The following is a 26,571-nucleotide window of genomic DNA, read 5'->3' as shown; positions in this document are numbered from 1 at the left end:
TCACTCAAAGCCTGCCATTCTTCCCATTGTTCTCCTTCCCTGCACACACAGCCTCCTCTAGCTGTCAACTTTGCCCTAATTACCACCTAATAAGCCCCGCCCCCAGCACACACACACGCTCCAACCTGGGAAGAGACACCGTGACTGACAAAGGGCACAAGGCTGAGCCACGCCCAGCGGCTTCGATTTTAGCCCTCTGGAAAGGATTGGCTCCTTGTTGCGTGGTGTCATCCTACTGGCTGCCTGTCTCTTTCAGCCGCCCGGCTATAGGTCGGAGGAGGATCAGCTGGGAGGAGGGCGGAGCGAGGGGTGGACCCTGGGAAGTGGTTTGTCTTGGATGTCGCTGAGTGCACTTTACCAGCAGCACAGCGGTGATCCGGGTCAGACTTTGCCAGTGTCCAGCCGTCCATTGCCAGGTAATAAGAGGAGAGCTGTCATTGTATGGGATCCTCCCATCATCAGATCACTCTTTATATCACAGCCACTCACTGTCATCTCACTCCTCTGCTCGTCCTAGTGTGTATGCATGTATGTATGTGTGTGTATATATATATATAAATGTATGTATGTGTGTGTATATATAAATGTATTCATGTATGTATGTATGTATGTATGTGTATATATAAATGTATGTGTGTGTGTATATATATATATATATATATATATATATATATATATATATATAAATGTATGTATGTGTGTGTATATATAAATGTATGTATGTGTATATATGTATGTATGTATGTATGTGTGTGTATATATAAATGTATGTATGTGTGTGTATATACATGCATTGTGGGTATGTGTATATATATATATATATATATTTACATGCATACCCACGATGTACATGTTTTGCATGTATGTTTTAGATCTTATGTATTTTTAATGCACATTATATACCAACACTGCAATCCTCCAGATCCACCCTGTGCTGGGCTCCTCCACTCTCCCCTGTCTGTGTGCTGGGAGTGGCTGAGCTCTACAAGGATTGCTCCTCTCTCTCTCTCATTCAAAAACTTGCCAAGTCATTCCTTATCTGCATTCTCAATCTCTGGAGGTGCTCTGCTTGTATTACTAGAAAATGTTTTTTTGTTATGTATCAGTGATCTATATCCCTAGACTGATCAATGCTAAAAACAAAAAGGACCGAAATGTAACTAACAATTCCAAATGAAATAGTTATTTGAAAATCACAGGTTGTAGTTGTTTTTAGTTGTGAAGCAGGGGTGTGCGTATCCTATTGCATTAGGGTGTGCACCCCAAAGCTCAAACACACATGCCTTTCTCTGCAGCCTCATCTGCACTGGACGGTGAATGAATGGGAAGTGCTCTGTGCTGAGCGGCTTCCTGTTCATTCACAAACTGAAGCATTGTAAACTCAGTTTACTATGCTTCAGATATGAATGAACACTGAATGAGTGTGTTCATTTAGAAAAGAAAGGGCTGATAAATGATATATTTACTAGTGCCTCCCCCTACTCTCTATTCTGGGTGTGCAATACAGGGGAAACCCAGGCAATAGGGGGAATCGGCACCACGCGCAGTAATTAGGGTGTGCCCAGGCACCCCCCTGCGCACTCCAATCGGTGTCAATTTTAATGTAATAGCGGGTCACATCAGCATTATGGTTGCTTTCTAACGGGCCAGTTGTATCTGAAAGAAGAGATGTCCAGAGCACCCCACCTCCCCTCACATCAGATGACAAGAGCCCCTCCCACCATCAGAAGTCAAGAGTCATACAAGGGGTTCTGTGGCTGCACAGAGAGGTGCAGGATCTGTAGGAGGAGTTCTGTCCTTTTTTGCCAACTGCTGAAACGGGCAGAGAGGGCTCAGAGCTGTCCAGAGCACCCCACCTCCCCTTACATCAGATGACAAGAGCCCCATCACCATCAGAAGTCAAGAGTCCCCAAACCACCCTTACATCACAGTGCAAACCCACACCTGCTGCCTGGAAGAGGCTAGGGTGGAGTTGGGAAGCAAATAGTATGGGTCTATAGCAGGACCAGAGGAGGGCAGGAGTCTCCGTGGCTGCACAGAAAAAAAGGGGATCTGGCAGAGGAGTCCTGTCCTCTTCTCTGCTGCTGACTGCTGAGACAAGCAACCTGCTGCCTAGAAGAAGCTGGGGTGGAGTTGGGAAGCAAAAAGTATGGGTCTGGAGCAAGACCAGAGGAGGGCGGGAGTCAGCTGCCTGAGTCTGCTGAGACCAGGGGAGGCAGATACAAGGGGTTCTGTGGCTGCACAGAGAGGTGCAGGATCTGTAGGAGGAGTTCCGTCCTTTTTTGCCAACTGCTGAAACGGGCAGAGAGGACTCAGAGCTGTCCAGAGCACCCCACCTCCCCTTACATCAGATGACAAGAGCACCATCAGAAGTAAAGAGTCCCCAAACCACCCTTACATCACAGTGCAAGCCCACTTACCTTCTGCCTGAAAGAGGCTGGGGTGGAGTTGGGAAGCAAAAAGTATGGGTCTGGAGCAGGACCAGAGGAGGGTGGGAGTCTCCGTGGCTTCACAAAAAAAAAATGGGATCTGGCAGAGGAGTTCTGTCCTCTTCTCTGCTGCTGACTGCTGAGACAAGTAACCCACTTACCTGCTGCCTGGAAGAAGCTGGGATGTAGCTGGGAAGCAAAAAGTATGTGTCTGGAGGAGGACCAGAGGAGGGTGGGAGTCAGCTGCCTGAGTTTGCTGAGACCAGGGGTGGCAGAAACAAGGGGGTTCTGTAGCTTCACAGAGAGGAGCAGGATCTGTAGATGGAGTTCTATCGTCCTTTTTTTTTTTTTTTTAATGCCAACTGCTGAGACGGACCGAGTGGACTCTCTCCGTGGCTGCACAGAAAGTTACAAATACAATTTTCTGAAGATTTATCCCTTTTTTTTTTTTTTCGTTAATGCCAAACTACTACCGGTACTCTCCACCAATGATCAGTACTGTGTCTACTAGTAGTAGATATACTATTCTTTTAATTGATAGCTATTGTTAAATAGAACATTATTTATGAGAACCACGCAATCATGTTCTGTTCATTTTATTTTTACTAGAATGTCCAAGAAAATCCAAGGAGGCTCCGTGGTGGAGATGCAGGGGGATGAGATGACTCGGGTTATTTGGGAGCTGATTAAAGACAAGCTCATTTTACCCTATGTGGAATTGGATCTGCACAGGTAATGTAATGGGATGGTAGGAAGGAGATTAGATAATCTTAAACTTACCTTATATCACCTTATATCTTAAAACTTAAAACTTGTATAAACACTCCCCCTTTTTTTTTTTTATATATAATAAATAAGGCACTCGGACTATAGTTTTGGTAAAAAACGGCCGCGGCTTCTTTATTGACTGGTATTCAAAATAACATAAACCATCTTTATAAATAACAGACCAACCCAGTCATAAAAACTCGGGTTGTCATTCACAGAAGATCAAAACAATTTGATCACCATCCACCATACATCATCATAATCAACATCATATATCAAAAAATACACGTCCCCCTCTAAACTAGAGGTGACCCAAACCAGACAATTTATTGAAGCCGCGACAAACCAGGGGAGGGCGGGAGGGGAAAAATCCAGATGGAAGGTCTGAAGAGATGTGAGCCCCTGAGGGGCGGGAGGCAGCTTAAATATGCTTCTTCCTGAGGTAACCTCCACCCCATAGGCTGAGGTGAGCGGGCGGAGAAAGGGGCTCATTCGCTCATTCCTTAGAGAGAGAACCTAAACTGCCTAACAACCACCTGTTCTTCCTAAAAACCCACTAAACTGCCTGGTAACTCCTTCTGGCGGGAAAAATGGCTGAGGAGAGCTATGGGCCTTATTATCCTAAGTTCTTTTAACCCCTTCCACCAGCCCATATGAAAGGGGGGCTAATTTAGCCCCCTTTCTAATATTCTAGTTTGCTTTCCCTCTGTTTCCCAATAGGCAAAAGTAAGACTGTGATTCTTCGGTAAGAGTGCATGTATTCATCCAGATTTTTAAATGGCCCATGTCACGTAAAATCCAGTTAATAAAGCAGAGCTCCACTCAAAAGGGCTTTAAGCCCCCTCTTATGCCACATTTGGCATGTCATTTTTTTTTGGTTTTGACAGGTACCCGCTCCCACTAGGCGATCTGATTGGAAGTTCTCCTCTCACCCTCCTTCCCTGCAATCTTCTGGGACATGTCACAGGTCCTAGAAGGTCGCCCAACCATTCAGGAGGTGCAGAGTGAGTCGCGCATGCGCAGTGAGCACCCTTGAGGCTGCAAGCTGTCACAGCCAAGTGCCCACAGTTGTAATGCCAGGGAGAGGAGAGGGAGAGAATCAAGGGTCCGGGCGACCACATTGCTGGATCGTGGGACAGGTGAGTGTGTGTTTTTTAAAAGTTAGCAGCTACACTTTTTGACTTTTTTTAAACACAGAATCATCTGGGACTCTGCTTTAGGCAGTGGCATGACTCATGCAGTCATAAAGGCCCGTACACACGTAGCGATTGTCGGCCGTAAATATTCGGCCAACGTCCGATCGGCCGATTGTCGGCTTGTTAGTATGATGCTTCCAACAACCGTCTGCGACTTTTCGGCCGAACAGAATCGGGTGTGCAGGCTTTAAAATTTTTGTTGGCCAACACCAGAACGGCCGATTGTTCCTCAGTCAGTACAGAATTCGGCTGACAAACATCAGATGCCAAATGTGGCATGCTCAGAGAAGAAAAAACACACGGAAAGTTAACCATCACATGACATCACTTCTGCAGTCGGCTGTTGTTGGCCGACAAAATTCGTGTGCAGTCTTTAGCACTTTTTAAACGACAGGACAGCACCGGACAAAAGACGGCCGATCGTTCGGCCGACAATCGCTACGTGTGTACGGGGCTTAAGAGGTATATTTGTGTGTGTTCAGTGTCTGCATTTCCCTTGATGTTCAGTCTGATTCACATCTGCCACCCTTTCTGGGTGAAAGCCTAAACCACTTGGACCACTTGTTCTGTTCTATATGATGCTCTGAAGTCCTAGGATATCCATATATTTGTGTTCTAGAAAGGGAATTTGTAATGGTCTGATATAGCATATGACAGACCACACAACCATACTTTAACTGCATATTTGATTGTATTTTCTTAGTTAAAGTTTGAGCTTTGACTAAAGAATTGGTTTGCCATGCTCAGCTGGGTCAGTTGCAAATACTTCCTGTGGATCATACACATGGTACAATGTCCAACCAGCTTAGTGAGTGGAAACATGTTGTCTTGTTTTAGATATGTACAGGAACATAATTAGCTTAATTTAGATAAACGTATCAATATATGTAACATTTCAGAAATAAAGTGCTTCTTTGTGTGTGTGATAATGTACACTCATCGGCCACTTTATTAGGTACACCTGTTCAGATGTGGTGAAGACATTTTGGTGAAATTCAAAACCCAACATCAGAATGGGCAAGAAAGGGGATTTAAAGCGGAGTTCCAGCCTAACCGCACCCTCACCTGTCCCACGGTCCAGCGATGCGCCGTCTTCTCCCTCTCTGCTCTGCGGCGCCGGCATCACTGATGTGGGCACCCGGCTGTGACAGTATGCGGCTTCACAGCCGGGTACGCACTGTGCATGCGCGAGTTGCGCTATGCGTCGTGATTGGCTGGCAATCTTCTGGGACCTCTGACATGTCCCAGAAGATTGCAGGGAGGGAGGGAGAGAGGAGAACTTCCGCCCAGGGCGCCGCGGCGCTCCGGGCGGAAGTGGGAGCGGGTACCTGTCAAAACTAGGTACCCGCTCTCTCCCCCCCCCCCCCCCCCCAAAAAGAAATTACATGCTTAATGTGGCATGTCAGGGGGTTAGGACTATTTAAAGCGGAAGTTCCACTTTTGGGTGGAACTCTGCTTTAAGTGATTATAAATGTGGCATGTTATTGGTGCCAGACGGGCTGGTCTAAGTATTTCAAAAACTGCTGATCTACTGGGATTTTCACACACAACCATCTCTAGGGTTTACAGAGAATGGTCAGAAAAAGAGAAAATATCCAGTGAGCTGCAGTTGTGTGGTCAAACGCTTTGTTGATGACAGAGAAGAATGGAAAGATTGGTTTAAGATGATAGAAAAGCAACAGTAACTCAAATAGCCACTCGTTACAGCCAGGGTATGCAAAATACCATCTCTGAATGCCCAACACGTCGAACCTTGAAGCAGACGGGGTACAGCAGCAGAAGACCACACCGGGTGCCGCTCCTGTCAGCTAGGAACAGGAATCTGAGGCTACAATTCACACAGGCTCAACAAAACTGGAAAATAGCAGATTGGAAAAACATTGCCTGGTCTGATGAGTTTCAATTTCAGCTGCAACATTCAGATGGTAGGGTCAGAATTTGGCGTAAACAACATGAAAGCATGGATCCATCCTTCCTTCTATCAAAGGTTCAGGCTGGTGGTGGTATAATGGGTATGTCAAACTCAACTTCATAGAGGGCCACATCAGCATTATGATTGGGCTCAAAGGGCTGGTTGTATCTGTAGATGTCCAAAGTATCCCAACCCCCTTACATCAGATGTCAAGAGTCGTTCCCCCCCCCCCACCCTCCCTCCCTTACATCAAAGTACACCCCTTACCTTGTTTTGCTTCTGGGAAGAAGCTGGGGGTAGAGCTGGGAAGCAGTAAGTGCAGGGTCATGAGGTGTTCCAAAGGAGGGCTGGTGCTCTCCTGCAGCTCTAGGAGAGGTGCAAGGGCCACATGAAATGGTATTGAGGGCCGGATTTGGCCCGCGGGCCTTGTGTTTGACACATGTGGTGTAGGGGATATTTTCTTGGCACACTTTGGGCCCCTTAGTACAAATTGAGCATCGTTTAAACGCCACGGCCTACCTGAGTATTGTTGCTGACCATGTCCTTCCTATTATGACTCAAATCATCTCGCCACTTGTTTCTTGAACATGACAATGAGTTCACTGTACTCCAATGGCCTCCACAGTCACCAGATCTCAATCCAATAGAAGCACCTTTTGGTATGTGGTGAAACGGGAGATTTGCATCATGGACGTTCATCCGACAAATCTGCAGCATTGCTGCAATCATGTCATTATGGACCAACATCTCTGAGGAATGTTTCCAACACATTGTTGAATCTTTGCCATGGAGAATTAGGGTAGTTCAGAAGGCAAAAGTGGGTCCAACCCGGTACTATCAATGTGTACCTAAAGTGGCCGGTGAGTGTAGTCATATGGTAAAAAGCCATATTGGATAACGGCCGTGCTCTTTGTGATTCTGTTTAGTGTTCCTCTCTTTATCTCATTGTAAGTCTATGCATGGCCTGGTCCTGCCCACAAATTGTTGCTCCAATTGTCTTGCAGTTTTAGCCATATAGGCATACACTGAGAGACGATGAGTGTTTCTGATCATCAGAAGCCATCATTTATATACAGAGATGCATATTTTGTTGAAAATGTTTGTAATGGGGCTGGTCTTATCATCTTCTTACTGGAAAAATCAGAAGTACTTCAGCTCACAAGTTCTAATTTATTTATGCTTGCTGGCTAGGCCACAAGATGTTACAATGAGTGCTGAAGGTTTGAGGACAGGTAAACATCTTGGGGAGAGCCTAATGAGGACTGCATGAAGTCAATTTTGTTTTACACTTTACATGTGAGATAAAAAAAAGTTTGCCATCAACTAGGGTTCGTGGATTCTTAGGGATCCTCCCAAAAGTTTTAACCACTTGGCAACGATTTTGTTTCAGCCATTCATATTGGGATGGTGGGGATTCATCCCACTGACTATCAATGTAAGAAGCATTATTCCTACTGACCAACTTGCTAATGTACCATAAGCTGTGGATATAGTAATGATTGGCTATGGGTTCCTGAGACCTACAGGTGATTTCAAGGGTTCCTTTGAGTTCAAAAGGTTAAGAGGCTGGTGCAGAGTGAGATTCTGATTAGATGTAAATCGAAGAGTTTGTTAAAGCATGCCCTAACATTACATTGCTAGCGGTATATTTTGTCGTCCTCACAGATTCAATCTGAAACGTGTGTGTGCACGGGCGCGCATGGTTAGCATAAGACTTACCCATATACATTAGAGAGTGCTTGCCAGAATTGTGAAGGGTTTTTTTTTGTCTGGAATCGTACACATAGATGTAGAATGATCTAATACTTAAAAATATTGCAAACCTGCATTTCTGTAAAATCAAGTCTGTTATTGAAATCACTGCAGGTCATTCACTGCATCATTCATTCACAGAGATCTGTGTATGAATAAACTACACGTTCCATCTGCCACAGTGGCTGACAGATTTGTAGTTCTTTTTTGGGCGGCACAGTGGTGTAGTGGTTAGCACTTTCACCTAGCTGCAAGAGGGTCACTGGTTCGAATCCCAACCATGACAATACCTGCCTGGAGTTTGCATGTTCTCCCTGTGCCTGCGTGGGTTTCCTCCGGTTTCCTCCCACACTCCAAAGACATGCTGGTAGGTTAACTGGATCCTGTATAAAATTGGCCCTACTGTGTATGTATGTGAGTTAGGGGCCTTAGATTGTAAGCTCCTTGAGGGCAGGGACTGATGTGAATGTGTAATGTATATGTAAAGCGCTGCGTAAATTGACAGCGCTATATAAGTACCTGAAATAATAATAATAATAATAGTTCTCAATGGAAAACAAGTGCGGTGATCACAACGCTTGTAGTCAATTGACACTTCTTTAAGCTCTCTAACTGAAAGTCCATAACTCACTGGACACTGGAATAGCTGGAGGAAGAGCCTGCAGGAGCCTTGCAATGCTTTTGAGGCTCTATTTCCCCCCCCCCCTCCCCCACTGACACCAATGAAGAGGCACAATTCCTCCCACTAATACCAATGATGGGGGAACAATTTCTCCCAATGACACAAAAAAATGGTGCTAAATGACCACCAATGATGGGCCACAATTTCTCCCATAGAGACCAACAATGGGGCCCCAATGACAACAATGATGGGAAAAAATGTCTCCCAATGACGCAAACTGTTGGGCCCAATGACACTAATGATGGGGCACGATTTTTCTCAGTGACATCAACAATGGGGCACAATTCCTTCCATTGACACTAATGATGGGGCACTATTTTTCCCCACTAATGTTGGGACATTTTCTACTCCATATGACCAAGGCTAAACTCTGAAGAACAGGAAACTGGCCCTTTGTTTAGAAAGTTTGGAGACCCCTGCTTTAAAGCTACATTGGTGAATGTCAGTCATTGTACAGCAGACAGCACATAGCATAAAATTGAATAACATATCTCAGCTCTGATATATGCACTTTGGCTAAGGACGTTTACCTTTCTTCCCTTTACTCTAGTTTTTCAAACAACTTTGTTTATCAGGCAGAGACTTTGAACAGATTAAGGATCTTTTTCTAGTTGATGCATTGCACAATAATTATGGCTGCAAATCTTTAACAATGCAGAATTTAGAGAAAAGGTCACACTTCTAGGATTTCCAGTTCTCTAAGTTCTGAAATACTTTTTAACAACTCTCACTCTGAATGCTATTATGAAACCCTAATTGTAGAATTGTTAATAAGCCTATCTACCAATAAATTATAATAAATAACGCCACCATTCTTATGGGCCTATTTATATGAGGTATGTGAATTCAGAAGGTTCTTTTTGCATTATGAAAGGGTAGGTTCTTACTTGGCTTGAGATCATTGGTCTGTCTGCTGCAGATTTTCTAATACAAGTTCCTTTCTTAATACATTTTTGTAATACACTGGGATCCATGTTTTCGGGCGTCAACAAAACAAGTCTGTCATAGGTCAAAATCATTTTTTTTTTTTTTTTTCTAGTATACGTATACACAAACTCGTTATCAAATGTCCTTTCAGCAGCCAGACTGTCAATTCCTTTTTTTGGGATCACAGACTTCCCATGAAATCCACACTTAAAAGAAAGCACAAACAAAATAAAATATAAGCAACTCTGAACATCACCAAAATGACATAAATCCAAAATTGTTGGTTTTATTTTTTTGTTTTTCCATGCGGGATTGCCTTTGCCGAGCTGGCGGACCAGCTGGTCCAGGGGCTGTAGTATATCTGTGATTCCGCTATGGATGCAGCTTCGTGTCTTTTGGCTCAAGTGCTGGTCTGCGGATCGCCTCCTGCTGTCCAACAGATGGTCGTCCCTCCGGACTTGCATACAGGTGCTGGGCCTTATGGTGTCTACCTTTTTGAGGGGGTTCTGTTTGCACCATTCCATACGAGGTCCCTGTAAAGGGAAATTCTGACCAAATGGGACAAGACTCAGCAGTCTCTGGACAATCCGATCCGGCTGAGTCTGGGAACAAGGGAGTCCCTGATATGGTGGCTTCATTCTCCAGGGCTTCGGCTGGGAAAATCCTCCCTCCCCTTGTATTGGACAGTGGTCACCATGGATTCCAGCCTGTGCAGCTGGGGAGGCGTCCTCTGGAAGCATTTTGCTCAGGGGATCTGGAAGCTGGAAGAGTCCAGACTACCGTCTTGGAACTCTGAGCGATCAGACTGTCTGGATTATTGGACATATTGCACACTGGACAACCCTGAAGACATTCAATCGGACAATGCCAGGGCCGTGGATTATGTCAATCACCAAGGGTACACAAGAAGTGTCCTGGCGGCTCTGGAGGTAGCTGGCATTCTAAGGTGGGCAGAACGTTTCTTTCCAGTCCTCTCCGCCGTACACATTTCTGAGGTGGAAAATTGGCAGGTGGATTACCTCAGTCTGCAGGTGTTGGACCAAGGAGAGTGGTCAATCCATTCAGAGGTGTTTCATTAGCTGTGTCTCAGGTGGTGCAGAGGTTTGTGGCTCGGTCGAGGGATCCTCTGGCGGATGCCACAGACGCGATTGTGGCCCATGGAGTCCGTATCGGCTCATTTACGCCTTCCCTCCTCTCAAGCTGCTGCTCAGACTTCTACGCAGGGTCGAGGCAGAAGGGATTCCGGTCATCTTAGTTGCTCCGGACTGGCCTCGTCGGGCTTAGTGCGCCGATCTGGGGCAGTAAGTCGCCAACGTTCCTTGTAAGCTTCCTCTCAGGGAGGATCTGCTGCCCCAAGGACCAATCTTCAATCCTACTTTACAGTCGCTGGCTTTGACGACTTGGCTGTTGAATGTCAGGTGCTGAAGGATAAGGGTTTATCTGAATCCGTCATTCCTACACTGTTGAAAGCTAGGAAAGCTACTTCTAGGAAGATCTACCATCGTACATGGAAGACATACATTGCATGGTGTGAGTCACTTGGGGTTCATCCTTGCTCCTCCGTGGCTTGGATCTTAACCTTCCTTTAATGGGGTGTTGAACAGAAGTTGGCCTTGAGTACCATCAAGGGCCAAGTGTCGGCTTTGGCGGTCTTCTTCCAACAACCTTTTGGCCACACACTCCCTGGTGAGTATCTTTCTTCAGGGTGTACGACATTTGGCCCCTCCAGTGTGGGCTCCGTTGCCACCTTGGGATCTCAATTTGGTGCTTTCAGCTCTACAGAAGCGTTTTCCTCTGCGCACAGGGTGTCGGAACTGGCGTTATCCTATCTGGTGATTTACAGGGATAAGATGGTTCTTCACCCCATCCGTCTTTCCTTCCAAAGGTTGTCTCTGATTTTCATTTGAATAAAGACATTGTGTTGCCTTCCCTGTGTTCCAGGCCAAAAAATTCAAAGGAAATAGCCTTGCATGCCTTGGATGTGGTCCGGGCACTTAGGGTGTACCTGGCAGCTACGGAGTCTTTCAGAAAGTCAGACTCTCGATTTGTGCTCACGGGCGGACCTCGAAAAGGGTTGTCTGCTTCCTCTGCGACCATTTGCAGATGGATCGACAGTGGTTCAGGCCTATTCCATCAGGGGTCAGGTTCCTTCTTTCCCTGTCAAGGCGCTCTCTCCTAGGGTGCTTAGTGCCTTCTGGGCCTTCCGTCATCAGGCGTCAGTGATGCAGGTTTGCAAGGCGGTCACACTTTTTTACAAAGTTTTATAAACTGGATGTGTTGGCATCTGCAGATGCTTCATTTGGCCGCAAGGTTTTGCAGGCTTCTGTTTAAGAGAACCCGATCCTCTTTGAGTGTGTATTCGTTTTTTTTCAGGTGGGCTCCAGTTGTTTGAGCTCTTGTTGCCTGGTTGGCTAATGTTTAGCCTTGGGAATTTTTTGGGTTGTTCCCACCCCTCATGTTTAACAGTGCTTTGGGATGTCCCAATGGTTATGAATACCAGCAGCTGTGTCCGTCAATGAACGAAAGCGAAAATGGGATTTTTTACTTGCCGTAAAATCCATTTCTCTGGCGTTCATTGACGGACACAGCATCCACCCCTCTGTGGAGTTATTATTCTCCTGACATTGCTTGTAACAAAACTGAGTGGCTATAGCTGAGAGAGGGACTGGGACTGCCCATGTGTGTAGCCAGAATTCTTTTCTGCCTAGTGCCCTACTCCAGTACTCCTGTGGGGGGTCAGTATAACCCAATGGTTATACCAGGAACTGTGTCCGCAAATGAACATCAGAGAAATTGATTTTATGGTAAGTCAAAAATCCCAATATTGTTGGCAAATGGAATTGCAGAGTCTCTTTTAATAAAATAAATAAATAAAACAGTCTTATAAAAAAACAGCAACCAGCTTGATTGTACATAACACAGGGTTTATTCCAGCTAATGCATTCCACATATGACACAAATATAATCCTAATAGTTAGCGCTTACATAGTCCCCAGAACTTATACAGCCAAAGGCATCCTAATGATTATGGATGTTCCTGATGATGTTGTTCTGTAATACCCAAAGATTTCCTGCTAGCCATTTTTTATAATGCTGTAAGTGTGCTGCTCACTTTACCTTAACATTTCTTATACGCAGCTGTTCTTTACATAGACTGGTTCACATACCTAGGCCAATCTAAAAAGCCATCTTCAAGACCTTTTTACATTTTTGTTTTGTCTTGCAGAGTAGCTTAATCTTTGGACACATTTATGAACCGCACTTTAGATGCTGAGACCTTTTATGTACTTTGGGGTTTCACATTTTAGATAAGAGATCTGTAAATGTCATGGGGCTCCAGGAGGAGAGTATTGTTACATATGACTTCACCATGGATACAGGCTGTATAGTTTGACCGAGTTTACTGCAGACTTTGTTCCAAGAACAAGTTAGGTAGGTTCTGGTTAGTACAGCTTAAAAACAGACAAACTATATTTAGTCTTAACAGGCTCACACTGAATGCCCTCCTCAGGATTCCAATTGGGTCACCTTGAATACTTGAAGGTCACTTCACCAGCATCAGACTTACATTGTCTCTAGGCAGGGTTACTAATCATAACTTTGCCCTAGGCTCCTTCTATATCGAGATAATATTCCATGCATATAGGAAGTCACACAAGACCACTTCACCATAGGTAAAGAGACCGTGTCATGTCTTCACACCATTATTACTCTTTTGTATTACGTTGGTGTTGATTATAACACATTTGTATCTTTACAGCTATGATCTTGGAATGGAAAATCGTGACTTGACGGATGATAAGGTCACAATTGAAGCTGCTGAAGCCATCAAAAAATACAATGTTGGGATTAAGTGTGCCACCATTACCCCTGATGAGAATAGAGTAGAGGAGTTCAAGTTAAAGCAAATGTGGAAGTCACCAAATGGAACCATCCGAAACATTCTAGGAGGAACAGTATTCCGAGAGGCCATAATTTGTAAGAACATTCCCAGACTCGTCTCTGGATGGGTCAAGCCTATCATCATTGGACGTCATGCTTATGGGGATCAGGTAGGCTTTCGAAATTTACCAACATCAAAAAGTAAAAGCCTGAAATGTGCACTCAACAACATTAAAAGAAAAGAATGGGGTTTGTTTTTTTTTCAGATTCTTACTTGCCTAGCTGGATGCAGCATTGGTCCGATGCTGCATCTGTCCCTCACTGGCTCTAACACTAAGAACTGAGTGATCAAACACTGCCAATTGCTCAGTTCTGAGGAGAGAGTCGGTGACTGTCAGGGGCGACTGGCTCAGGCTCTTGCTATATGGTCGCGATCCTTCCCAAGCCTGGACTAGCTCGGTGAAGTCAGCCAACAGCAGGCTTCAGCCCGCTGGTTGCTTAAAATGGTTCACAGGAGTGCAGAACGAACTGCACTGTTGCGATCCACAGGAGAAGTCCAGCCTAAGGAGCTTTGGCTGTACTTCTCCTTTTTTAAACCAAAATAAAAAAATACACAGACCATGAATGATGTAATGTAATATATCACACGTTTAATAATACTCTATGTAATAGAAACACATTTAAAAACCATGAAGAAGTTTTAAGGTATTACAGATATGTAACAGCTTCATTATAGTACAATAATGCCCAAAGAGGACACAAAATTGTAAGAAAAGGTGTTCTGAAAACTTTGATCTCATTGATGATAAAAAGATATATCACAAGGTAACCTAATAAATGACTGCAGACAACGGCATTGACCGTTCAACACAAAGCAGTTGAAAATGAGGCTCTCCAAAGAAAAAATGGTGGACTAAACCTAGATTTCATACATGAAGTACGTCTCGAGTAGAACACTCAAAGGCACTGGTTTATAACTCTAGCTCCTTGATGCTAGACTGTTGCTGTTCCTTCGCTTGTGTAGGGTTACCAGAAGTGAAACCGCTCACTGTAGTATTTGTGCAAGGCTGACATAGTTACATGGTAGATCCTTTTTTCGGATCCCTCTGACTTTCACTGCCCTGCCTGTGATTGCAGCTAGGAGGCAGAGACAAAGCAAAAGGACCTTCCTTGTCACCACCCAAAAACTTTACCGCAGTTTCAAGCTTTGACAGGATATGCGGTTCTGTATGGCACACGGGGCTCTGTCTAACGTGACGTGTGGCTCTGCATTGAACCCTCCTCTCTGCACCCGGCCATAGCAAGGATTTGGTAATCCGGTAATTCAAATCTTAATTTTTACATCCAGTTGTACAATGGAAAAAAAATTAAGGGTATGGAGTGGACTGATCATGGGCAGAGGGAGGATCAGGAGCATTGTAGGGCAGATCCTGGAGGGTCCCCCCTCCCATTTTGGGTAGTGAAGCTTTTAGAACCTTTGTCAAATTTTATTTGGTGTCTTTATCACAATTTTTGATAGATTTCTTTTTACTTCCTATTTAACACACACGCTGCATAGTTTAAAAAGTAACTAAAAAACAGTTTTAACAGAAATATTTTGTTTTATTTGCAGTACAGGGCAACTGACTTTGTTGTTCCTGGTCCAGGCAAGGTGGAAATCTCATTTACTCCTAAAGACGGTGGAGAACTCATTAAATATGTTGTCCATGATTTTGAAGGTGCGTGGTAATTTATGGTAACCATGTCATTTTAACATTGTTTCTTTGCATAGTTCTTATATACAGGTGCATCTCATTAAATTAGAATATCCTTCCACAGTCATGGAGATTTGGGGAGCCATGTCATCTGCTGGTGTTGGTCCACTGTTTTATCAAGTCCAATAATCAGTGCAGCCCTCTACTAGGAAATTTTTGAGCATTTAATGCTTCCCTTTGCTGACCAGCTTTATGGAGATGCTAATTTCATTTTCTAGCAGGGCTTGACACCTGCTCACACTTCCAAAAGTACCAATACCACGGTGCAGACACGTGGGGCCAGTATCGTCTGATTAAACTTTTTCTCCTCTCAAGCTTCTGCCGAGACTCTTGCCCAGGATTGAGGCAGAAGGGATTCCGGTCATTTTAGTGGCTCCGGACTGGCCTTTCCGACCTGGTGCGGCTGGTCGCTGATGTCCCTTGGAGACTGCCTTTCAGGGAGGATCTGCTGTTCCAAGGTCCAATCTTCCATCCTGCTTTACAGATGCTGGTTTTGATGGCTTGGCTGTTAAAAGCCAGGTGCTGAAAGATAGAGGTTTGTCTGAGTGGGTGATTTCAACGCTGTTGAAAGCCAGGAAGTCTACCTCCTAGGAATATCTACCATCGTATGTGGAAAACTTACATTTCGTGGTGTGTGTCTCTTTGGGTTCACCCTTGCTCTTTCTCGGTGGCTTGGGTCTTGACCTTCCTGGCTTGAAGTACCTTTAAGGGCCAGGTGTCGGCCTTGGCAGTCTTCTTTCAACAACCTTTGGCCTTGGCAACGACACTTGGTGAACCCCCTGAAGTGCGGTTTCCTTTACCACCTTGGAATCTCAACTTGGTGCTCTCAGTTTGAAAGTCTTCGGGAGATTCCCCTGCTTACGCTGTCCCAGAAGGTGGCCTTTTTGGTGGCAATCACCTCTGCGTGTAGGGTGTTGGAATTGGCTGTGTTATCTTGTTGTTCACCTTACTCGGTGGTCCACGGAGATAAGGTGGTTCTTCGCCCCTGTCTGTCATTTCTTACAAAGCTTGTCTCTGATTTCCATTTGAATTAAGACATTTGTTTGCCTTCCTTGTGTCCCAGGCTGAAACATTCTAGAGAAGTGGCATTGCATGCCCTGGATGTGGTTAGGGCAATCCGGGTGTACCTGGCAGCGGAGTCTTTTAGGAAGTCAGACTCACTATTTGTGCTCATGGATGGGTCTCGAAAAGGACTGCCCACTTCTGCGACCATTTCCAGATGGATCAGACAAACGGTGACTCATGCCTATTCCGTCAAGGGTCAGGTTTCTCCTTTCCCTGTTAAGGCGCACTCTACTCAGGCACTCAGTGCCATCATTAGGCTTCAGTGACACAGGTTTGCAAGGCGGCCACCTGGTCGTTGGTGCACACTTTCACAAAATTCTATAAAGTGGATGTGTTGGCATTTGCGGATGCTTCTTTTGGCCACAAGGATTTACAGGCTGCTGTTTAGAGAGCCTGTTCCCTCTTTGGGGGTGTAAAGTTTTCAGGTGGGCTCCAGTTGTTTTTTGGTTGAGCTCCTGTTACCTGGTTGGCTACGATTTACATATAACAAAATACAGTGCAGCGCAATAAAAATAATAACTTCAGTGTACATAAACCATATCAAACACACATAAGAGTGAAGCCCAAAAGTCCCTTGATAAACAGGTGCAGCTCCATATATCAAGTGAGGAAAGAAGATGTGAGAGAGAGATCCACTTCAGGTGGTAATCCCTTCACCCACAGGCAATAGAATGCGTATCACCTCACTCCAAGACCTCTGTGTTACCAGCAGGTAATGCACGATTTTGTTCCACCAAAGGGAAACCTGTGAGATATAACAGTGGAAGAAATTCTCCAGCACTGAACTCGCTCCCAGCCTCTTTGTACAGGAGCTCCGTGTATGGTCTGACCAATGGTGTCTCCTGTCCTCCTGACAGTATGTAGGAAATGGTTTTCCACTCAGTCAGTATATATGAATGAATGAACAAAAATATCTAAGTGCACACTGTTAATAAAATCTAAACTTTTTTATTAAAAATTGCACTCACAAGAACTTCTCTTGGTATGAAGCAGTCATGTAAGCAGTCCATATAATACCACGCCGATCCTCGATCGGCAGCTCCACGAGATAATAGCGGGTGACGTCATCAACATCTGGCTGCTCCTCCTCCTCCCGTACGTGTTATGTTCTACCAGACTTTGTCAGCAGGCTACGTTTTAGCCTTGGGAATTTTTTCTTGCTGTTCCCACCCCTCATGTTTGACACTGCTTTGGGATGTCCCAATGGTTAAGAAGAACAGGAGCTGTGTCCGTCAATGAACGAAAGCGAAAATGGGATTTTCGACTTACCGTAAAATCCATTTCTCTGATCTCTGATGTTCATTGACAGACACAGCTCCTGATCTTCTTAACCATTGGGTTATACTGCCCCATACAGGAGTAAGACACTAGGCAGGAAAAAAAAAAAAAAAAAGACTGACTAGGCATATGGGCAGTCCCAGGCGGTATATATACTATAGTATATATAAGTATATACTATACTTTGTTACAAGCAGTGTCAGAAGAATTACAACTCCACAGAGGGGTGGGTGCTGTGTCCGTCAATGAACATCAGAGAAATGGATTTTATGGTAAGTCGAAAATCCCATTTTTATATATACTGTATATATTATTATTGTTTTTTTTTTTTTTTATTGGTCTTGTGTTTATATTCTAATTTTCTAAGATACTGAATTTGGGTTTTTCACTAGCTGTAAGCCATAATCCTAAAAATTTTAAAGAAAAATGATGTGAAGTATTATTACTTTTACTACCGATGTATGTATTGTTGTTCTACTTTTTCTTTTATACTCAATAAAAATTTCTTGACGCCAAAAAAATAAATAAAAAAGAAATGCTTGAAATATATCACTCTGTGTATAACGCATCTATATAAAATATATGGGTTTCACTTTTTGAATTGGAATTACTAAAATATGAACTTTTTGATGATATTCTAATTTTATGAGATGCACCTGTATGTATAATTTACAGTGCAAACTTTTATACATTTCTGTAACTTTTTTGTAATCGTGTTTTTTACTTTTATCCCTTGCACAACATCTGAAATTCCAAATTAGATTTTCATGTACTGTGATGTATATTTTTACCCTTCTGCTAGTTTGATTAACTTGCAGCTCCACTTTTGGAACAAAAACCTGCTTCAAATCACAACTTCCTTCACAATATGTGTTTTTAACCATATTGTGCAGTTTACTATTACTTTTAATTCAGGTTTATTGCTGTTGGAACGTGTGTTTATCATCAGGTTAAGTCCTCTCTTGATGCAGCACTGTGCCCATCTGCAGCAGTGCCGTATTCTCTTCCTCTTCTCACAGGACACCCAGGTAGCAGCGGGAGCCGATGGTTCCTGCTGTCAGTCAAAACCCGTCAGCATGGCGTGGGGGCATGGGCGAGCCACGCTATGTGTGTCTATGGACAGCCTGGCTCGGGAGCAAACCTGCATGAGTGCTCCCTCACCGCATGACCGGAGAAGAGGAGGAGTGGAGAGCGCTGGCGGGGGATCCCAGAAGAAGGAAAAAAAAAATACAGTATTAATACAATACGTATCTTGGTATGCATTGCTAGAAGAGGTGTTAAAACAGGATTGCTAATTTTGGAACAGATGATTACCTGTTCTTAATTCTCATTTACACCATTTTTTTTTTTTAGAAAAAGAATACAGTTAAACCTTGGATTGCGAGCATAATTCGTTCCAGAAGCATGCTTGTAATCCAAAGCACTCTTATATCAAAGCGAATTTCCCCATAAGAAATAATGGAAACTCAGATGATTCGTTCCACAACCATTTATTCATAAATCCTTCAATTTATAATCCATATAAAAAGATTATAGCATTGCGATAGGTTATATAACCATAAAATGTCCATCCACAAATAGCCGCTTCCACAACGGGATTAGAAGCAAAATCCAGCAGGAGCTACAGAGTATCAAAGAGAAGAGTGGCACCTCTAAGTGTAGCAATATGGTTCCATTTAATGAAGGTGCAATATTTAGCAACTCACAAGGTTGATGAATAAAACAGGCACATCTAAGTATGCAGGCATCCGGGGTAAAGCTGTCCACATAGACTATCTTCTGCACCGCCGGCTGCCAGTCTGTAATCCTGACCGGGAAGACCACCCTGCTGTAAAGAGATCTGAAAGCGAGGGGCAACATGGAAGGGATGACGTAGATGGCGATGCGGAAGATGGTCCTATGTGGACAGCTTTACCCCTGATGCCTGCATCCTTAGATGTGCCTGTTCCAATCATCAACTATGTGAGTTGCTAAATGTTGTACCTTCATTAAATGTAACCATATTGCTACACTTAGAGGCGCCTCTCTTCTCTTTTATACTCAGCTGTGACTTGAGGCTACTTGTATATCAAGACATCGCTTGTAAACCAAGTCAAAATTTATTTGAAAATTTTGCTTGTCTTGCAAAGCGCTCTTAAACCAAGTTACTCTCAAACCAAGGTTTTACTGTACTATTTTGGGACAGATGGATACATGTTTAGCGAAAACAGCTGGTGATTTGCATATATATCTTTATATTGTTTGTTTCTTTTTTAGATGGTGGAGGTGTTACTCTTGGAATGTACAACACTGACAAATCCATTCAAGATTTTGCCCACAGTTCCTTCCAGATGGCACTGGTTAAAGGATGGCCTCTGTACATGAGCACTAAAAACACCATCCTCAAGAGATATGATGGACGCTTCAAGGATATATTCCAGGAAATCTATGAGAAGTATGTAGCACTTTTTTTTTTTTTTTTTTTATCATTGCCAAAATGTAGTCAAATTTTGGTACATAAATGCACATGAATTCGGGAGTTTGAAAGAGTCTTCTTCCTCCTTCCTTCTTTCTTCTTCTTCTTCCTTTTTTTTTTCTTCTTTTTTTTCAATTCATTCATTTGAGGTAGCCAACATAACGTGGACTGTCCGAATATATATTTTTTTTTACTATGTTTAAGAAATTGCTTTTGAGTTGTGATTTAAGTATTTTGTAGTCAACTATGACAAAAGAAGCATTTTACGTATTGTCATATATTTTATTTATAGGCAAATTGTAATGTGCTTGGTCATTCTGCTTTCAGCTTTGTTCAGCACAGGTGGTGGAGCTCTGCTGACACTACAGTAGAGTTCATTGAACCTCACATATAGTAGCTGAACTTGCAAGCCTTGTTTGTCTTTGGAGATCAGTACCAGTTGGTACTTACTGTGCAAACAAGACTGATTGGTGTAAATATTTTACAGTGAGGTCCCCTAAATGGATTTTGCTATCTGAACTTGGTTGCTCATAATCATGGATATTATTTATTATATTTTTATTCCTCACGGTTAAAGGAGTTGTAAAGGCAGAAGGTTTTTTATCTTAAGTCCGTCTAAATATTAAGAAAATGCTTCAGTGTGTAGCTGTCGCCCCAGCACCCCCTGATACTTCTATAGCAAAAAAATGGAAGATGTCCCTGGGTATATACACTCGACTAATGAGGATATCAGTGGGTGCAGATCACCTAATGTTCATACAATACGGTCAATTTGGACCAGGGTGCCTAGCAACTGATCAAGGATGATCAAACAATATGGCTAAGTAAGGCTCAACACTGGTTATTGAAAAAAACTAAAAAATTATTTGAGGAAAAATTGCATATAAAATATCAAAACACAAACAGTGCCAGTGGAAGTCATGGAACCTGTGAAATCTCTCCCACATAACTATCGTCCGTACTCATTAAAACACATTTGGAACTCTGTGAGAACTCCGCCCAGCACCCAGACCCACTGCCCCTCTCCCTCCAATACCAAACTTGAGGTGAAGCTTCTATCCGAGATTCCGAGCGTGTTGATCCTCGGACCTGTAATCTGATACACAGGAGGGGGAACTTCAACCCTTATCCGAGGACAGGGTGCCTGTGACACTTGAGAATAATGAATTTCTTGTACAGAGGTCTGGATGGGGGGCCTGAACGCCGATGTATGCCCAATAGCAATGTCTCCACCAGACTATTATAGTCTATGTAGGTTTGTGTCCACCCCTTACTGACACAAGAGTCTGTAAATAATATACAGAGTAATTTAGGATACCTCCTGATAGGGCAAGGAGTGCATTCAATACAGAGAGTCACTTCCTCACAGCAGCCCAGACCTCAGTTGGATGGTACATAGAGCCCCAGAAATTCCAGGTAGTAGCAGTTGACTCAAATTTATGGAGCTACAGATCTGGCTTATGACAGCTCAAGTGTTCCCATTAGCCCTGCATCCTACTCAGGACATTTAAACCAAGGTCTCACCCTGATAGGGTTCACTCCAAAATCACAGAGTGACACCTCAAAATGCAGGGTGGGTCAGTATCCGGTAAATCTGGAACAGTCCAATATACAATCGGTTCAGTGAAACATCCGGCCTGACCTTTCCAATATGGTTATAAGAGTTAAAGAGTCTCTTACCGGACCAGTGCAGGGAAGACCGTTCTTATTGCTTTCAAAGGTAAATACCTTGATAGTCCATTCAATGCAGGGCTGTGGCTGGAGCTGATACTCTCAAGGGGTTCTCAGAAGGATGGCCACTGTGTATGCTGCAAGTAAACTTGTGCCGAACATCGGCAATCATCAGCAGTAGCTTCCATCACCGCCACCCTGGGTCATGGGATAGGTGTAAAGACAAGGGGGTCCCCAGCAGGTCAACAGGCGGTCAGGGAGGGCTGTGCAGGTCTGGGTGCAGGACAGAGCGCTCAGGTTCCGCGTGTGATGTCGACGGGTTTCACGTGACCCAACACTCTTCTTCAGGACGTGCAATTTTTCCTCAATAAAAGAATTTTTTTGTTTTTTCAATAACCAGTGTTGAGCCATACTTTGCAACTTCTTTAGCCATATTGTTTGATAACCCCCTAATACTTACCTGAGCCCCATCTCTATCCAGCGATGTCCACAAGTCCCTCGGCCGTCGGGGACTCTCTCTCTTGATTAGCTGAGACACAGCAGCAGTGCCATTGGCTCCCACTGCTGTCAATCAGGATAGAGAGGGGGCAGGCCAAACGGCAGCTCCATGTCTGAATGGACACCTGGAGTTTCAGCTCAGCTCGGGTGCCCCCATAGCTGTGGGGGTACTCCAATAGGAGGGAGAGGCAAGGAGCTCCACCCAGGGACCCAAGAAGAAGAGGATCTGGGCTGCCCTGTGCAAAACCAACTACACAGAGCAGGTAAGTATAACATGTTTGTTATTTAAAAAAATAAAATAAAATAAACCCAAGACTTTACAATCACTTTACCTTTTATTAATATTCTGCACTTTACAGAGGATTGTTTTTTTTTTAATACAAGTTTTTTTTTTTTTTTTGGTACATAAATACATGTGAAATCAGGAGTTTGAATGAAAGTCTGGCTGTTTTTTTTTTTTTTTTTTCAATTTAGCCATTTGTGGTAGCCAACAATAATAATGGGAATACAGAAGTGTGCGTCATTGCAGCAGTGGCATGTACAGAAATGCATGACTGTGCATTGGTGCCAAGTGTGTGTCTGTGCAGTTACACACTGGCAGTGAATGCACAATTACACTTCGCTGCAGTGGCAGCAAGTACAGAGGTACGTGAGGGTGCAGTGTTGGTGATTATAGATGGGTGCATTGGTGGTGAGTGCAGAATTGGAGGTCACTGCAGTGGCAGCTTGTGCAGAAGTGGGCAATAGTAGAATGGCAGCGGGAGCAGAAGTGTGCCATGTGTAGAAGAGTGTGTTTGTGGCGGAGACTTCTGGCCCTTTCCTCCCTTTTTTCTTTTTTTCTTTAATCCTCCAAAATAGTGGCCTCTAGTTACAGAGGACAGTTTTTGCTTTAGTGTTTTAGGAAAAGTGAACCGTGAGCTGTGTGCCATGTGACGTTACATCCTTGTTGGCTCCAGACACCTGATGGGTGGATCACTCCACTGCACACTTCACATAGGACATACGCTGTTGACAGCCATTGGGTTGGAAAATAGTAGCCCTACATCTCTGCACCACACTTGTTACTCCTGGTGGCCTATTGCAGCTGGGAGTCACAAGCCCCACAACACACCCTGCTGATGGTCCAGGAGGTGAAAATGGAGGGAAGTTGCCAGCTCTCCCTTTCTTGAACTTTTTTTTATAATTATATGATCCTCTAATGGGCTAATAAGCCCTACATTTATCTGTACTGAACAACTAACTGGGGCTTGAAAAACTATTAAAATGATTGTATACTTTATAATTAAATTTTATTCAAAATTGTTCAGAACATGTTATTTCAGTGTCTGCATTTGATACAATATATTTTAGCTGTATGGTCATATAGAAGGCAAATTACTACAAAACACATACCCTGTTAATTGAGGATCTTGTGTGTTTTGTTTTTTTAAATACATGGGTGGGAAAAAACCTGAGAGTTCTTTTAGAATAATTCTTTCTTGTTGAGCATTAAAGTCAGTTTTATTTAGTAACTATTTTCTTCCTTTTAGTCTGTACACATAACATAGGCATATGGCACTTTTCCACTGCAAGTACCGGCTTGGCTCTACTCGGCCCTGCTTGGCCCGGTTTGCTTTTCCACTGCTGGTACCGCATGGTATGGTGTTGGAACGGTTCGGTACGGTACGGTTTGCTTTTCCACTAAAGTAGTACTAAAGTTAAGTGGGTGGGATAACAACGATTCTCTGACCAATCAGTGGCTAGTAGTGACTGCATGCAAAGGACTGTGGGATATGGTACCGATATGGTACCGGTATGGTACCTCTTGGAACCACAATCGAGGTGGTACTGTTTTTGAGAGCCGTACCATTTGGTTCCATGCAGTGGAAAAGCGCCGCCGTACCGTACCGAACCGTTCCTACACCGTACCATGCGGTACCAGCAGTGGAAAAGCACAAAAGCGAGCCGAACCGTTCAGTTCCATGCAGTGGAAAAGCGCCATTGGATGTTTCTTTTTTGTTGTACCAAATCACTCTAATGTTAAAACAATTAGGAAGCAATGACCTGTTTTAGCACTATTCAGGGTTTCAATCACCCCTGGTTCCTAAAATATGTGATTCCGGAAGTTATAAACTCAAAGTTCGATGTGAAAATACATCCAGAGAAATGCGCCTTTTTAGGTTTACGGGGGGCCTCAATAAACCCGCCATACATGGATCGAAATTCAGCCGGTTCAGCAGGTGATGGCCAAAATTTGACCCATGTATAGCAGGAAGGTTGTATAGAAGTTGACCTGCCAACTGACATCCACCCTGTTGGACTTTCCTTGCTTAATCAGTGCCGCAGTCTATAGCCAGCAGCGCCGATATGTGTATTCTGACAGTGGGGAAGTCTCCTTATTGTCAGAATACAATAGCTCAGCGAGGAGGATTCCCCCCACTGTTTGAAAGTGGAAAAAGACCGCTTTGAGAAAACCACTGCATTGTCCGGAACAGACAAAAAGAGAGAGGGCAAAGGATCTACAAGTGACAAATTCTAATGACCTTATATATATATATATATATATATATATATATATACAGTGGGTACGGAAAGTATTCAGACCCCCTTAAATTTTTCACTCTTTGTTATATTGCAGCCATTTGCTAAAATCATTTTTTTTTTTTTTAATTCTAACATTTTTATTATTTTCTTCCACCACAATACAAGTTATAAACATACAATACAATCCAAATACCAATTGACAAATCTTGTTACATAAATATCCATTTAACATAAACAATTCCCTTCTGGAGATTCTCCCAGGTATCCACAAATCCCCCCCCCCCCCCAAAAAAAAAAAAAAAAAAACACCACTCCAGTTGACCTGGCATTAGCAATCCACCTATGTGTTAATTCCAAAGATATTCATTAAGCCAGCTGTGCACCCAAAATACCATTTTGCACAAAAAAAAAATTTAAAAAATTGGAATTCTTCCCCTTACCCTCCCTTTGGAGAAATCTGCAATCTTATAGACTATGTAATTGTGACAAAAACATACTTAGAGTATATCAAATTCAAAACCCTTCCTTCCCTCCACCTACATCCAAACCACCAAATCCCTATTAGGGTGAGGAGAACATACTTCAGTATCCAACCTCCCTCATCTCGTGAAGAAAAAAAAAAGAGGGTCTTGTATCCCCCTGGACCCCATGAACCTCCGTACCTCCAACTCTGCTGCCAAGCCTGATATGTCCCCTCCAACACAAGCGACAAAAAAAAAAAAAAAACATAACCCCCCTCTTCCCCCTATTCTCCATCTCCCCGCACCCTCAGATAGTCTTCCGAGGAAATGTAGGCGGTCCAGGGCTGCCAGCAATTACGGGTTTTCTCTTCCCTACCATTACGTGCTGCTGTCAGTGTTTCCATTCGGTGGATTTCATTCACCTTAGAGAACCATGTTTGTAAAGTTGGAGAAGTGGTTTGTCTCCATACCACCGGAATACACGCTTTAGCAGCATTCAGTAAATGAATCAAAAGAGAGTTCCTGTATTTCCTAATTGATAGCTTTGTCAAGTGTAGGAGGCATAAAGCCGGATCCCCTCCCACCTCAGTTCCTTTGACCTCATGATTCTCATTTGCTCTGACATGCATTGTGATCTGGAAGGTCTTATATAGACAGGTGTGTGGCTTTCCTAATCAAGTCCAATCAGTATAATCAAACACAGCTGGACTCAAATGAAGGTGTAGAACCATCTCAAGGATGATCAGAAGAAATGGAAAGCACCTGAGTTAAATATATGAGTGTCACAGCAAAGGGTCTGAATACTTAGGACCATGTGATATTTCAGTTTTTCTTTTTTAATAAATCTGAAACAATGTCAACAATTCTGTGATTTTCTGTAAGTATGGGGTGCTATGTGTACATTCATGGGGAAGAAGAATGAACCTAAATGATTTTAGCAAATGGCTGCAATATAACAAAGAGTGAAAAATTTAAGGGGGTCTGAATACTTTCCGTACCCACTGTAGTACATGACATATGCATGAAAAGACACAGGGGAGTAAAACACACAGTAGCCTTCCTGAACAGTGATCTTTGCAACCCCCTATTCTGTATATTTCCACATCTGTCTGTATGCATGGTCATCTAAGGATATCTGTAAATGTAGCAAATGTTTGTCAGTATAATACAAAAATAAAATTATGGAATTAAAATGCCATTTTTTGCTTTTGTGATTTAATATATTGAATTTGAATTGAATAAATTATAGCAGGGGTGAGAGTTAAATACATGCAAGTGGAAATATCCAAATACAACTTTTGTTGATTTTTCGTCTAAC

General features: G+C 43.4%; 1 protein-coding gene across 1 annotated transcript in view; it reads left to right on the top strand.

The window, feature by feature from the left end:
- The first annotated feature begins 284 nt into the window (after positions 1-284).
- Positions 285-26,571, top strand: part of IDH1 (isocitrate dehydrogenase (NADP(+)) 1) — a 32,542-nt gene continuing 6,255 nt past the window's right edge. The window contains exons 1-5 of the mRNA XM_082262432.1: positions 285-416; positions 3,039-3,161; positions 13,427-13,718; positions 15,161-15,266; positions 19,902-20,079. Coding sequence (XP_082118558.1) covers positions 3,040-3,161; positions 13,427-13,718; positions 15,161-15,266; positions 19,902-20,079 — 698 coding nt within the window. The 5' untranslated portion in view covers positions 285-416; position 3,039. The remainder of the gene's footprint in view (positions 417-3,038; positions 3,162-13,426; positions 13,719-15,160; positions 15,267-19,901; positions 20,080-26,571) is intronic.

This window comes from Pelophylax lessonae (genome assembly GCF_965119305.1).
Source record: "Pelophylax lessonae genome assembly, chromosome: 6".
NCBI classification, from domain to species: domain Eukaryota; kingdom Metazoa; phylum Chordata; class Amphibia; order Anura; family Ranidae; genus Pelophylax; species Pelophylax lessonae.
This window is presented reverse-complemented; position numbering and strand designations above follow the sequence as displayed.